The sequence below is a fragment of the Hipposideros armiger genome, unplaced genomic scaffold, assembly GCF_001890085.2.
Source record: "Hipposideros armiger isolate ML-2016 unplaced genomic scaffold, ASM189008v1 scaffold_22, whole genome shotgun sequence".
Taxonomy (NCBI): Eukaryota; Metazoa; Chordata; class Mammalia; order Chiroptera; family Hipposideridae; genus Hipposideros; species Hipposideros armiger.
In genome coordinates, this window is record NW_017731372.1 from 883,940 (window position 1) to 897,702 (window position 13,763).

The 13,763-nt window shown below is 48.0% G+C and overlaps 1 protein-coding gene across 1 annotated transcript in view; it reads right to left on the minus strand.

Annotated features, from left to right (window-relative positions):
- Nucleotides 1-115: 115 nt before the first annotated feature.
- NMNAT2 (nicotinamide nucleotide adenylyltransferase 2) overlaps nt 116-13,763 on the minus strand; it is a 122,647-nt gene continuing 108,999 nt past the window's right edge. Inside the window, exons 9-11 of the mRNA XM_019635469.1 lie at nt 5,315-5,416; nt 5,109-5,176; nt 116-4,474 (exon numbers count right to left, since the gene is read on the minus strand). Coding sequence (XP_019491014.1) covers nt 4,372-4,474; nt 5,109-5,176; nt 5,315-5,416 — 273 coding nt within the window. The 3' untranslated portion in view covers nt 116-4,371. The remainder of the gene's footprint in view (nt 4,475-5,108; nt 5,177-5,314; nt 5,417-13,763) is intronic.

Genomic DNA, 13,763 nt, shown 5'->3' on the forward strand with positions numbered 1-13,763 from the left:
GGCAGAAAAACCTCCTGCCCTAAGAACTTTTTTTACGACTGTTGGCTCCTGTCAAATAAGAGTATGAAGAAAAAGTGATTAATTCTGCAACTACAGAGAAGGTTCTAGACCAAAATACGAGACTAGTAGCATTGTCTTGTTTATTAACATAATTGAAATATTTCATCGATAAAACTTTTGTCCATGACTACCCTAAGCAAGACTCAAAATATTTCACTGTGAAATGGTGTTGCGACTTGAATGTAGTTTTTATTGAGTTGGTTTCCATAAAGCAAATCTTACTCTTAAAATGGTAGATTCAGTAACCAAAAAAGTGATTCAAAGAAAGCTTCCCCCTCCCCATGCCAATCCTTGAGACAGCCTGGATCACACTGAATTCTGGGCTCTGGGACCGAAGGAGGCAAAGAGTGTAACTCATTCCTAACGAACCAGAGCGGGCTAATAGGACACTCCAAACTCCCATGACAAAGAAACCAGGTGAAGAGTTGAATTCACTGAGCAGCTATAGGAAGGTGCAGACTGGATGAATTTGACAGCATCTTCATCATCGCTACCACAATGCTATTTCTAAGGTGTCCTAATTGGATGAGCTACAAAATTGGTCCATTTCCATCCTTCCCGTCTCCCGTCAGCCCTCCTGCGGTGGTCTTGGGAGAGATCCTGAGCTTTTCATATTCTGCTCATTTACTTTTGCATTACTCTTTTGATGAATAAAATATAACATGCTTCTCTTAGTCCCCAAAAGTGTGTAAGAGAGAGAGAGAGAGAGAGAGAGAGAGAGAGAGAGAGAGAGAGAGAGAGTGTGTGTGTGTGTGTGTGTGTGTAGTTTGGGAGAATAGATTTGGGCTGTTAAAACACACGTCGTTTCTCCCTGTAATTCTCTGTCTTTTGCTGTAGATTGATGACTGAGTCTCGCTTTCTCCTTAATTAGAACAGCAAGTTCTTTTATCCTTTTTGAGAAGTGGGGGCATGAGACTAGATAACGCTGGGGAAAGGTAGGCCAATCTGAGACAGGAAGAACAGTGTCTCTAGAAGCTCTAGCTCTGGGTTTCAGGCACTTCAGTAAGAGACTTCCTTCCCTTGCTTCCATGTACATTCAAGGTAAGTGAAAGCAAGGACGCAGAGGCTGCCTGGGGTTGGCATGGGGGCTGGAGAATGAGGTACCCGCTAATAGCACAGACCGCCCCCTCTCCCCCCTCACTCAGGGCCATTCCTTGAGGAGGCAGTCCTTGACACAAAGGGTTTCCCTCCTGACTGTTCTTACTCACATCAGCTACTTCCAGAAAAATGGGAGGGACACTTTTGATTGACAGGCAAAAAATGCGGCTCCAGACCGTTCTTGACACAATCATTGCAGGCCATGCCTTTCTCACACTCTCTGAGCCATGCCAGCCTTGGGCTGGCCTGTGTGGGAAGGAGCAGGACCCCAGCAGGAAAGTCATGGCCCAGAGGTCAGCCTGTTGGCATCTGGGGCACTACTTCAAACTGCGTCATCTTTCTGATGTTGACCTTGGCTGGATCACAGCACAATGTTCTGCCTAGCACTGAGAGAGGGGCTCTGACCTCCCCCTAACAAATGAAGAGTGGGGGCAGGGCAGGGAATGGACAATTCTACCCAAAAGGGGATTCACTTTTCCTTGTATTAAAGAAAAGCGATTGTAACACGGTCCCTGTGATCCACCAAGAGAGGATCTGCCCCTTTTCGTTCCTAGAAATCAACTTCTGTTGCCCCTGTTCTTATCCTTAGGTCATCTTGTCCCTCTTTCTACAGGCCTTCCTGCCCCCACAGAGTACATGGAGACATCCCCGCTCTCTCTCATGGGTTGTGGACTAGATGGGGTTTGACCAGAGTCCAGCAGAGTAACAGAGTGGACCAAAGGGATTAAAGATACCTTGTCTTTCTCGGATCTGCTCATATGGATCCTCATAATAAACTCCATCCAGGAACTCCATATGCTTGAGAATGTCGCGTCCCCCACGGAACGCAGCCCTGTTTCCCTTTGTTTCACCTGCTGACTTGCAACTGTTTTGCCCAGACAAAGGCCCTTCTGTCTTTCTCTCTCCAGCACTAATGACATCTTCAGCATTCTGGGTCTTTCTTAGCCCTCCACAAAGCAATCCTTTCTTGGATTCAGAGGGACACTTTCTGGGAATTCCTCCAAGCTGCTGAGATTTCTTGATTTCTAAGGGAAATTTAGCTTTGGCCTTCCTCACCATCACATTCTCCCCAGGATGGGCACATACAAAGCCATAAATAGGGAGTACCGGGGTCAGACATATTTAAGAGAAAGATGCCAGGTAAAGGCTGAGAAGCATAGAAACCACATATTACCTGGTCAGTGCCATGGGAACCAAAGGGGCACGGCCATGTGGTGTGATGACCTATGGTCAGAGTCTATACTTGCTATCTGAACTTGGACCAGCCATTTAATTCAGTGGATATCTGCTCCCTCATCTTTTTAAAGGAGAGTGTTAGATCAATCTCTCAAGTTCTTTTCATTTATGATTCCATGATTCTTAGTCAAACACCGAGACCCAAGAATAGGATCTTCCTTCCCTCCTCTGGAGATCATTTCTCTAACCCAAGAGGTATCGCACCCTCCTGGATGCTACTCTACCACGCTCTTCTGTTGAACCCTGTTCCTTTCCCTAGAAGCTACTGATGCTGCAGATGTGAAGTGTGTGGAGAAGACCACTGTTCCTGGTGACAGATCTCACCCAGCCCCTCCTGGACCAGAGCTGGTACTAGATTCTGATAAAATTATCCTGCTGCTCAGGGACCATTCCTCAAAGACATCCGGAAATCCAAGAGCCAGAGGCTGGATGAGAGATACAGAGCACACGAGAATAATTTCCTTTTGGCTCTCCAGCAGCACATGCATGGGCCTGAACAGCTAGCACAGTCTGTCAATACTGTTTAGGGACAGCAGAGGAAGGTGGGAAATTAGGGAGAAAAGGAGAGAAACAATTTAGTGGCTCTTGATGCCCCTCTGATGTCTGTTCTGTGAATCCACTCCCCTTCTGGCCAGATTTCCTCAGACAATAACCATGGTTGCTGGGTTAGGCAGGAGATAGGACCAACCCCAGAAACAAGGCTGAGACACTGCTTCTCAAGAAGGAACTGAGCTCAGGCGCTGCCCATGTTACAGTTGGAGTGGGTGAGAATCATCAGTTCCCATCAGGGCAATAAATTGCTTTCTCCTAGGTCATCTGGACTTACATTATGACAGAGACATTTCCCAGACAAACAGGCAATAAATAATTGCAATTAGCAAAGGTCTCTAGGGGTGAGTGAATTCCTAGCGTGTCTTATATCAGAAATGAGTGCATTATGAGAATTTGGCCTTGCATGTGTGACTTTTCCCAGATGCAGAAATGTGGCTAAGTGTGGCCTCCAGTGGCTTGGATGGTGATCTAAAGGACCCTTGGAAGTAACTGGGCTGGCAGGAAACCTACACTCTGCCATCAGTCACAACCCAAATAAGTAACTGTTCAGATGCCACCAGGAAACGGGGATGGACTGACTCTGTGTGAGCATAGGCCCAGAGCCTCAGGAAAATGGTCTTTCAAAACTAAGGAAATGGACTCAGATTCTTCTAAGAAACCCTACTATTTCCAGACTTGCCTCCCAGGTTTCAGAACTTGAAAGCCTCACTCCTGACCCCAGAATGGTGCTACCGCTGTGTGGGGAGGCAGAGAGTGAGTAGGTAGGTGGGTGGGGGGGTGTCGGGAAAGTGAAGGTGGCTTGACCTTCATTACTGGGTGTGGCCCTCACGCACTTACTGAGTGCTGGTGCTGGCTACAATATCCTATCAAAGGGAAGTATTTCCACAGGAATGCATCAAGACTACAAACAAAGAGCTACAGACACGGATTCATCCAAGTTCTATGAGGAGTGAACAACAACAATAAAAAACAAAACAAAAATGAAAGAGAGAGAAAGAAAAGAAGAGAAAGGAAAATAGCCCTTTGTGGTAAAGGGCATGCTGGGAAGGCAAGAGCCAGAGCCGCCTCCCCAGAGCATGCTGGGAGGATGGGCACCAGAGCCGCTCTCTAGAGCATGCTGGGAGATGGACACCAGCACATGTCCAAGGACTGCACTTCCCCCAACTCCCACCCCTATTCCCTCACCCACCCCCAACCTGGAGCCTAGAGGAAAGTTGGTCCAAAGATGACTGTGAAATAGGGGACACTGTGGTTCTCTGCAGGTCCCCCACACTCTGGCGGGTTGAGTCAGCGAAGGGGAGAACAGTCATGATGAGGAGATGGAGAACAGAGAGGCGGGAGAGAAACAGGGGGACTGATAGAGGCTGGAGGGGCCAGTGTGTTGGCGGAGGACGAGGGGAGAGTGGAGCAGAGGCTGGGTGGCTGCTAGCCTGAGGCGTTGATGTACAGCTGGCTCTTGAGAATGTAGTCGATGACCGGCTGAGACAGGTAGTCCACGACGTGGCCATCCCCGTGCTGCAGGGCCAGCCTGGACGTGAAGAGATGGGAATCGGATAGACATCAGTCCCGGAAGCAGAGCAGGACTGGCCTGTCCACTCTCTTTCAGGGGAAGGGTTTACCCAATACCCCATCGCCAACCTTTGCTTAGGCTAAGTAAATGAAATCCCTATTAGGAAATGCCTTCTTGCCCCATCCTGGCTCTGCCACTTCCTAGCTGAGGGACCTTGGGCAAATAAATTAAGCCCATCTGTTCTTCAGTTTTCTCTTCTGTAAAATGAGTGTAATAGGTCAGTTATGAAAAGGATTAAATGAGTCATAAAAAGCACTTTGAATAGCCCAAGCACACAGTATGCATTTTAATGTGTTAGCTGTTCTCATCTCACTTCTTTGTGTTTCTCTACCCCCATGGTCTCATGAAAATGAATCTCACTGGGGTTCTTAGGATGGACCACTTCCTTTTCTTCCTACAGACACCTGATAGGGAAGCCAGTACTCTTCTCGGAGGCCCTTCTCACAAGCCATGGGGGTGGGGGGTTCTGTGGAGGGAAAGCACCAACAGGTACGAAAGGACTCCAGTGATTCACTTTGGTTTCTGCACAGTTTTGCTCTAGCCTTGGTCTCGCTGCTTCCCATTCTCTACTCACATGGTGAGTCAAACGTACCTGCTCTTGGTTGAGCTGACAACAGACATGGGATGGTTGATGTCATCCTTCACCACCATGATGTTGTTCTGGGGAGAGAGCAGAGAGGGTGGGCTGCCAGCTCCTCACACTAAACTCCTTTTGCGCCCCCACTCCTCCAGCCCCCTAGGCCTCTCAGAGAAGGGCCACATCACAGAGCCCTGCCAGCAGGGACGTGGAGAACTCACTCTGTATTTGCGTAGTATTGAGGAGTGATTCATGATTCGGTCTGTGTCAGCTGCGTCCCGGGGCACCACCACGATCCCAAAGTCCCCAACAATTACCTCCATCTGAAGGAGAGAGAGAGAGAGAGAGAGAGAGAGAGAGAGAGAGAGGGCACCTTTTGTGAGATCATGACTCCAAACCTTTACCAAGCAACTGTTTAGCAGGGTGGAGCTACCTTCCACGTGGAACCGCCTTCTCAGCCCCATCAGTCAGTTCCTTCAAGTAACAACCCGTAACAGTGTCAAGGGCATGAGTGAGAACTTTGCCTGGCCTGGCACACAAAAGACACTTAATAAGTACCTCGCGGCTAAATGGATAAGCATGCTTCTGCATGTCTGGGCAAGATCTCTAATTCCTGAGGCTCCTGTTGAGCCTACAGTGCTAAAGAGGATCGTGAATGACGCACAGCCCTCACTGGCAGACAGCCTCGTGGGAGACACAGCGAGCAAACCCCAGCCCCCAGCTGGATGGCTGAGTGGAGCTGGAATGCTCCCCTGCTCATCCATTTCAAAGCTGCCGTGGGCCTCAGGCGCAGCAGAGTGGGAAGGGCTTGGATGTTTCAGTATGAGCAGAGACATGACAGGAGGAAGAGTATTACGAGGCCACTTCTGAGATCAGCCTCTGATAGGTGCTTGGTGCCACAATGAGAGATGATACCTTCTCATTTAAAACAAAATAAATAAGTTATATATTTTTTTTATTATAGACACAATGCAAGCTTGGGAAACTCAGAAAAAGAAATCAGTGACAACCACGCCATCCAGATAACCACTAATATAACTGTAGCATATTTCTGTCCAGTGTTTTCCTCTCTACAAATAAGTGTACATATCCATACTTGGGTTAAACTGAAAAATGAATCATTTTGTTTCACGTTAGCATTACATTGTGAGCATTTTCTCACATCATTAAAAATTATTTGAAAATAGTACGTTTTAATCATCTGTATTTCGTTGTCTGACTGTACTATTATAGCATAATATATTAAAGCAATCTTGTATTATATGTATATAGGAAGTGTACAGAACTTCTGATTTTTTGCAGTTATACATAACACTTCGTTGAAGAGCTTCATGCATAAATCTACCACATCTCTGATTATTTCCTTAGGATAGGAAGTAACATAATTAGATGAAAGGATATGAACTGGACATCTTTCAAGCTCTTGAGACATATTACCAAGCTGCTTTCTGGAAACTCATGCCAATTTTTATTTTCAAAGAGCCTGAAAGCGATGGCACTTAACAGACTTGGATCTATCCTGAGCATATTACTGTTAAGATCTTGCCAATTAAGGATCCCAGACGGTGGGGGGAATTGGGGAGGGTGGGGCAGGCTGCTTCTGAGAGTGCAGCTCTTTGAGCAAGACCAGCTCTGGCAGCAAGGGACCCAGGTTTTTCCTCATAATTCTCCAAATTAGTGACACAAACAGACATTATGGCCGCTGTGGACGCTGCTTCTCTATCAGAGGGTTTCTATACCAGTGGAATTCCACTTCTAAGTCTGATTCACTGATTCTGTTTGTGTGCATGCAGGTGTGAGCCTGTGCGTGCATGTGTGCATGTGAGTATGCACGTGTGTGCCCCGGGGTGTTTCCATCCACTTTACCCTACTTGTCCCATTGCTTACAACTGGAGCTGGAGTTGCAACTGGAACTCTGATGTTGCTGAAATAAAAAGTTGGCTGAAAGATGTCCTAGGAGGGAAGTTGTAGAGGGGAGTCAAAGGTATGCAGCAGGGCCTCACTTGGACTGGGTCATGTGGGAGATACAGAGCATCACACAACATGCTGCATCGATCAGCGGTGCTCTCAGATCAGTAAACAGGCACCGAGTGTTTGTCCCATAAACCAGTAATTTAGGGAGAGGCAGGGCAGGGAGGTGGAGGCAGATCCCTCTCCTCTTGACATATCTTTTAGATTACTGCCCTGGGGTTCACTACTCAGGTCACCTAAAAACACTGGTTCTCACACTTGGCTGTGAATTAGAATCACCTCAGGAGCTTTTACATTCCAAAGCCCAGCTCACACATAAAATCACTTAAATCAGCATTTCTGGGAATGGAACCCAGGCATCCACAGGTTTTTTCTATTCCCCACAGGTGACTGCAATATGCAACCACGCTTGAGAACCACGGGTCTGAGTAGAGTTAAAGCTCCAGGGAAATTGGTAGGGTAGAGAAAGAGAAGGGAAAAGAGAAGTAAAGGAAGGGGAGGGGAAGGAGGGGAGGGAAGGGGAGGGGAAGGAGGGGAGGGTTATCTGGTATAGACACTGTGATGCAGAAACTGCCTTCAATTTGATTCTGAGAACTTGATGGATGTTTCCTATACGATGCCTGAAATAATGGGGTTATTTAGAGAGAGCATTCTGGTTTAAAGCATGAAAACAATGGCTCAGAGTGGCAGTCAGGCCTCCTGGGGGGACTCGCCCTATGGGTGACATTAGTGCCGCTGCGTCTTCCCACTCAGGAACTAATGATCTGAGCACCCAATTGGTCACAGTGCCAGGCGGCTCGGAGGGTGGCAAGCAGATGGAGACCTTGCTGCTTGAGATGCTTTCCTTCACCAGAAGCAGGTAACGGGCCTGCCCCCTCAGAATCACAGATGGGGTGAGGGAGATGGGGTCTACAAGGTAAGACACAGCTTTATCACATCCAAGAGACATCGCTGCAGGAGTGTGGGCCAGAGGCTGGTAGACCTCTTCTCCTAAGGCAGCGGTTCGCAACCTGTGGGTCGCGACCCCTTTGGGGGTCGAACGACCGTTTCACAGGGGTCGCCTAAGACCACAGGAAAACAAAAAGATATTTACATTACGATTCATAACTAGCAAAATTACAGTTATAGAGTAGCAACGAAAATAATTTTATGGTTTGGGGGTCGCCACAACATGAGGAACTGGATTAAGGGGTCGCGGCATTAGGAAGGTTGAGAACCGCTGTCCTAGGGCGTGGGTTTAACTTTCATGCTGGAGGGTGTCTGTGTGTGCGTGTGTTTTGGAGTGGGGGGAGTGTGCCTTGGGTCCCATAGGTACGCACCTCCTCGGGGGGCTTAGCTGTCTTTCCCACCCCCACCCCCAATTCCATCTCCTAGTTTCACCCAGCCTCCAGGACACCACCCTTTCCCGGTTGTCCTCCCACCTCACCAGCTTTTCTTTTTTGGCCTCTCTCTGCTGGTTCTTCCTCATCTCCTTAACCTTGAACCACTGGAATCCCTCAGGCCTCAGTCCTTGGGCCTCTTTTGTTTCTATCTATATTTACACCCTTAATAATTTCATTTGATTTCAAAGCTTTAAAGACACCCTGAAGGCTCCCAAATTGATACCACCAGCATAAACTTCTCTCCTGAGCTCAGACTCATGTATCCAGTTGCCTTTTCAACATGCCCGTTTGGATGGGGCATCTCAAACTTAGTATATCCATGAACCCCTGAACCCTTTGACATCAATCACCCCCCTACCCCCTAATGTTTTTTCTATAGTGTTTCATTTCAGCAAATGGAAACTCTTTTTACAATTACTCAGGCCAAAGCCTTGGCATGTTCCTTGAGTCTTCTCTTTCTCTCACACCCCACATTCAATCTATGAGGTAACCCAATTGACTGTCTTCAAAACAAATCCAAGAATCTGCTCATTTTTCACTATTATCATCACTTCTATCCTGGTCCCAGTCTCGTTTGATAAGTTAGATAATGGCCCTCAAAGATATCCAGGTCCTAATCCTTGGATCCTATGAATGTAACCTTATATGGCAAAAGAGATTTTGCAGACATGATTGAGATGATCCTCAATAATCTCGGTGGGCCCTAATTCAATAACAAGTGTCCTTAGAAGAGGGAGGTTTAACAGGGGAGAGAGAAGGTGACATGAAGACAGAGCAGAGAGAGACTTGAAGATGTTACACTGTTGGCCTTGAAAATGGAAAAAGAGGCTATGAGCTAAAGAATGCAACAAAAGCAGCTCTAGAAGCTGGCAAAGGCGGGGCAGCACTCTCCCCTCGAGCGTCTGGAGGGAATCTGGCCTTGCCAGCAGCTTGGTTTGGGCCCAGTGAAACCCATTGTGGACTTCTGGCCTCCAGAAGTAACAGGGAATAAACTTGTGTGGTTTTTAGCATTAAGTTTGCAGCAACAGATAATGAATTCACCTCCATCCTCTCTCACTTGGATGGGTCTGGCCTCCTTGTTTTTCTCGAGCCTTTTTCACTCTGTTCAGCCAGACTGATAATGTTCAAAGAGGAGTCAAATTATGTTGCTCCTCGGCTCGAAACCCATCACTTAAATGTCATCTTCTTGGTGAGACCTTCTCTGGCCATGCTCTTTCAACTTGTGTCCCTGTGCACACAGACCCATGCCTTCCCCACACCCTCACAGTTCCTACCCTCTTCTGTGCTTCATATGCGTCCTAAGCACTTAACTCCATCTAACACCATGTATGAAGGTGACCTCCACAAGGGCATGGATTTTTGTGTTTTGTTCATCGCTGTGTCCCCAGGTGGAAAAAACCTGGCACAACCTAGGTGCTCATAGGTGCTGTGGAATAAGTGGATTCCTGCAGAATCTCCTCTGGCAGTTGTGATGGGCATTCGCTGACAAACTCTCCCTGTCTCAGGACATGCAGGAAAGCCCATCATGCCTAATGGAAGCTCTGGGAGACCCAAGGAAGTGACTCTATAGATAGACTTTCAGGTCCCTGTGACAAGCAAGGGTGATCTTGTTTCGCAAGTTCCCAGACTTTATCTGATTGGTCAGCAGAATCACCTGGGGAGCTTTGAAAACAAAACCAACCAAACAGATACCCCAGACCTCACACATGTCTATGGTGGGTCGGAGCTTCCCTACAAGCTCCTTATCCTTCTGATATGCACCCATCTTTGGGAAATTGTTGCTTTAAATCACAGTTGCCTAAGCTAATAGCCTGGCTTGGTTTGAGATGAGGTCAAGATGAGATACTCATGGGACGAGCACCTGAGGATATGCTCTCTGTGCCCTAGGGAGTGGGGATGGTTGGGGCAGACATCTATCCCCAGGAAACAAGGGTCACTCAGGCTCTCCCTGCCTGTGGAGCTGGCAGAGGGATGCCCAGGCCCTGGGCTGGAGCACTTTTCCAGCACGAGGGGTCCAACACCTCTTGCGTCTTCATGAAGACTTCTCCGCAGGTCTTGCCTTGGAGGTGGGGGGGGGGGGTGCGTGCGTGAATAGCTAACACGGCAGCGCTGTCCTGACCGGCGAGTCCCTCTCCCGTTGGTGACTAATGTGACCTTGTACCAGCACAGCTCAGTGGGCAAGATCTGGGCACATCTTCTCCCCTCCCAGGACGCAGTGGCCCGCTCTGGCCTGGGTCCTGTCTCAGAGGCGGGGGGTCTGTGGCATTCATCTCGCTTCACCTTCCTGCTCACAGGCACAGCTCACAGGAATATCTTGGCAGTTTCTGGTTAAAGGCTCCCCAGGGGAGGCAGGGGTGGCAATGGGGACAGGAAGTGGGAGGGGGAAGTCTCTGCTTCCCCAAATGCAGGGAATCGGAGAGAAGGACATGAGACATGTTGAGGCAGGAAGCAAGTTGGCCTTGGGAGAGGCCCAGGTGGAAAATCTCTTGGAAGGAATGTGCAGTTACCATCATCTCTCCATGAGGCTGAAGTTCAAGACCTGCCCTGCTGGATTTCAGGGATGCTTTGGGTGGGAGGATGCCCTGTGGTCTCAGCCAGGTACCTTCCTGGGCACCAGGGGCAGGGGGTTGAGCAAGACAGATATGGCTTCATCTCTTGAATCAATCACTAACCAGTGGGAGACATTATACAAATGATTAATTATCTCAACTGCATTGTTATGACAGATAAGAGCAGGTTACTATTCAGGGGCTAATATCTTCTAGGGGCTAATGTCTAATGGGTAACTGGCAAAAGTTTACCCAAAAGACACATCTCATGGTGGAGGCAAACTCTTATGGGCTGAACCTCTCCCACCAAGCTGTTCCCAGGTATCCTGTCATTCTATCATACATCAAAATTTTATTGAGTGTATATAGCGAATTTGGCACTATCCTGGTGTTGCCAAAAAAGACAAATATGTGTAGTGTGCTCACAGAGCTTACCTTCTAGTAGCGAGAAATCATAAACAAACATATAAATAAGAAAACATCAGGTGGAGCTAAGTACAATATTGAATATTGTGGGAGAGGAAGGAATTTTCCTTTGTCCTTCTAGGTTCTTTTGGCTGGTCTAACAATTAAATCTACATGAGACAGATTAACAAAAGAAAATAGCCAAATTTAATTACATATGTGCATGTGGGAACTGCACATGCATGAAAAGCTCAGAGACGGACATTCCGAGCTAGGGATGAGGTAAGAAACCGTGGGACGTCAGAGGGGAGGAAGGCCATTCGTAGGATGATAAGAGCAGATGTTCAGCAATTAGATGTCTGCCCTGCCCTAAAGATAGGTCATAAAATCTTATTTCTGGTGATAACTCTTATTACGGGCAAGGCCTCAAGTTTAAATTCTTTAAGGGAGAGGTAAAAGTTTCTCGTGAGCTCACAGGATCTTGACTGCCTGAACCTCAAAATAATCCACATGCCAAGGTAGCACATCTTAGGGAGGCCTGTTCTGAACTCCTTCAATATAAAACAAAATGACTTTTAAGCTGAATCCTAAACAACAAGAAGGGGCCAGACATAAGGCTACCTGGGGGAAGAACATTCCGAGCGAAGCCACAGCTAGTGCAAGGGCCCTGAGGTAGCAAAAACTATTCAAACAAAGAAACCAGGTGGAGCTCGAGCTCAGAGAGTTGGGAGAAGTAGACAAGGAGCAGATCATGATAAACATGGGGTTTCATTCCAATGGCAAAGAGAAGTCATTCGAGTGTTTTAAACAGAGGGCTTAGTTTCCATTAGCAACAGGATCCAGTTTACACTGGTTTACCCTGGCAAGCCTACCTGGTAAGACCCTCTGTAGGATCATGAGACCAGGGTTCAGAATCCTGACCATCTCCCCCAAACAGTGCTGTCTTCTCAAGGTACTTGGGCGACTTGGGCCCACTTATGTGTCTTCTCCAGATGAGGAGATTCAGGGATGAACGTGTGACTATTAATAAGGAGGGGAAGAAACATTTATTAAGGTACCTACTATGCACCAGGCACATGCTAGGAGTTTTGTTTATTATTACATTTACTCCGTATAACAACTGTCTTCTGAGATATGTGCCTCAGTGCTCATTTCACAGATGGGGAGATGGAGAGTCTGTGAGATTTAGTAACTAGGCCCAGTTGCACAGCTAGGAAGTGAATTTGAACCCACTCTGGTCTGCTTTAAAAGCTCTCTCTGCCACATGACACCTCTTCTAGAACCATGTTTAAGACTCACATTGTAGTGACTTGAAACTTTTTGGGGTTGAAAATACACTCTTCTGGTCCGGCCAAGTGGCACGTTGGTTAAGAGCTGGCTTGGGACACCAGCTCTTAGCAGCAGGCCCCTGTTGGGTTCCACATGAGTGCCAGTGACACTACCCTCTACAGCTAAGATGGTGATCAATAGCTCGACCTGGAGCTGGGCTGCTATGAGTCACTGGCGACGGCGTAGGCTGCAGCCCCTGCTGCAGTGGGCTGCCATAAGCTACCGTGAGTGGCCAGCAGCCAGTGTGAGCAGCTGGCAGCCGGTGTGAACTGCCAAGAGCCGCTATGAGTGGCCGTCCGGTGGCCGGCAACCGATCTGCCTTACCCGGGAAGAGCACAATGATAATACCAACATGGGCTAGTGAAGCAACGTCCTCCACAACTAGACTGAAGAACAAAAGGACAGCAACTTGTCTGTTCCCTTCCCCTGATTCCCCAGCGCTGTTCCCCTCCCCCAATTCCCCAATAAAATCTTTAAAAAAAAAGAAGGAAAATACACTCTTCTATTTTTTCCAGGCTATGATGCGCTGTCCTGGGTTAATTACTCCACGTCGCCCCCTGGAGTATACTTCTGAGTGGGTTAAAAAAGGTGCTGGGAGAGCACACCCAGCAGAAGCCACACAGTAGGTGGTGGCGGGGGGCGTTTCTGAAACATGCCCCACCCATTTCAATAAAGCATCCTCCCCCTTGGTCCTGGTCCCTGCTCCTTTCTGGAGCGAAGGCCCGGTGGAAACCAGTGTGGTCAGAGTGGAGAAGGTGGGAATGCACTTCCAGGATGCCTCTCTTAGTGCAAATAAATGAATGATGCTTCAGAGGGATTTCCCAGGGAAAATCATCCCGCTCCCATTTCCAACTTGACTGGGGTGTGTGGGAAGGCAGGGGATTCCAGACTCATGTCAACAGCCTGAAAACCAAGCCAACAGTGCCTTTCACATGAGAACCAAAATCTCCCAGGGTAGTTGCTGAGTCTCCCTCCCCAAAGCCTGTAAATTCGGCACTGGGCTTGGCGCGGGGTGGTGGTGGTAGTGGTGGTGG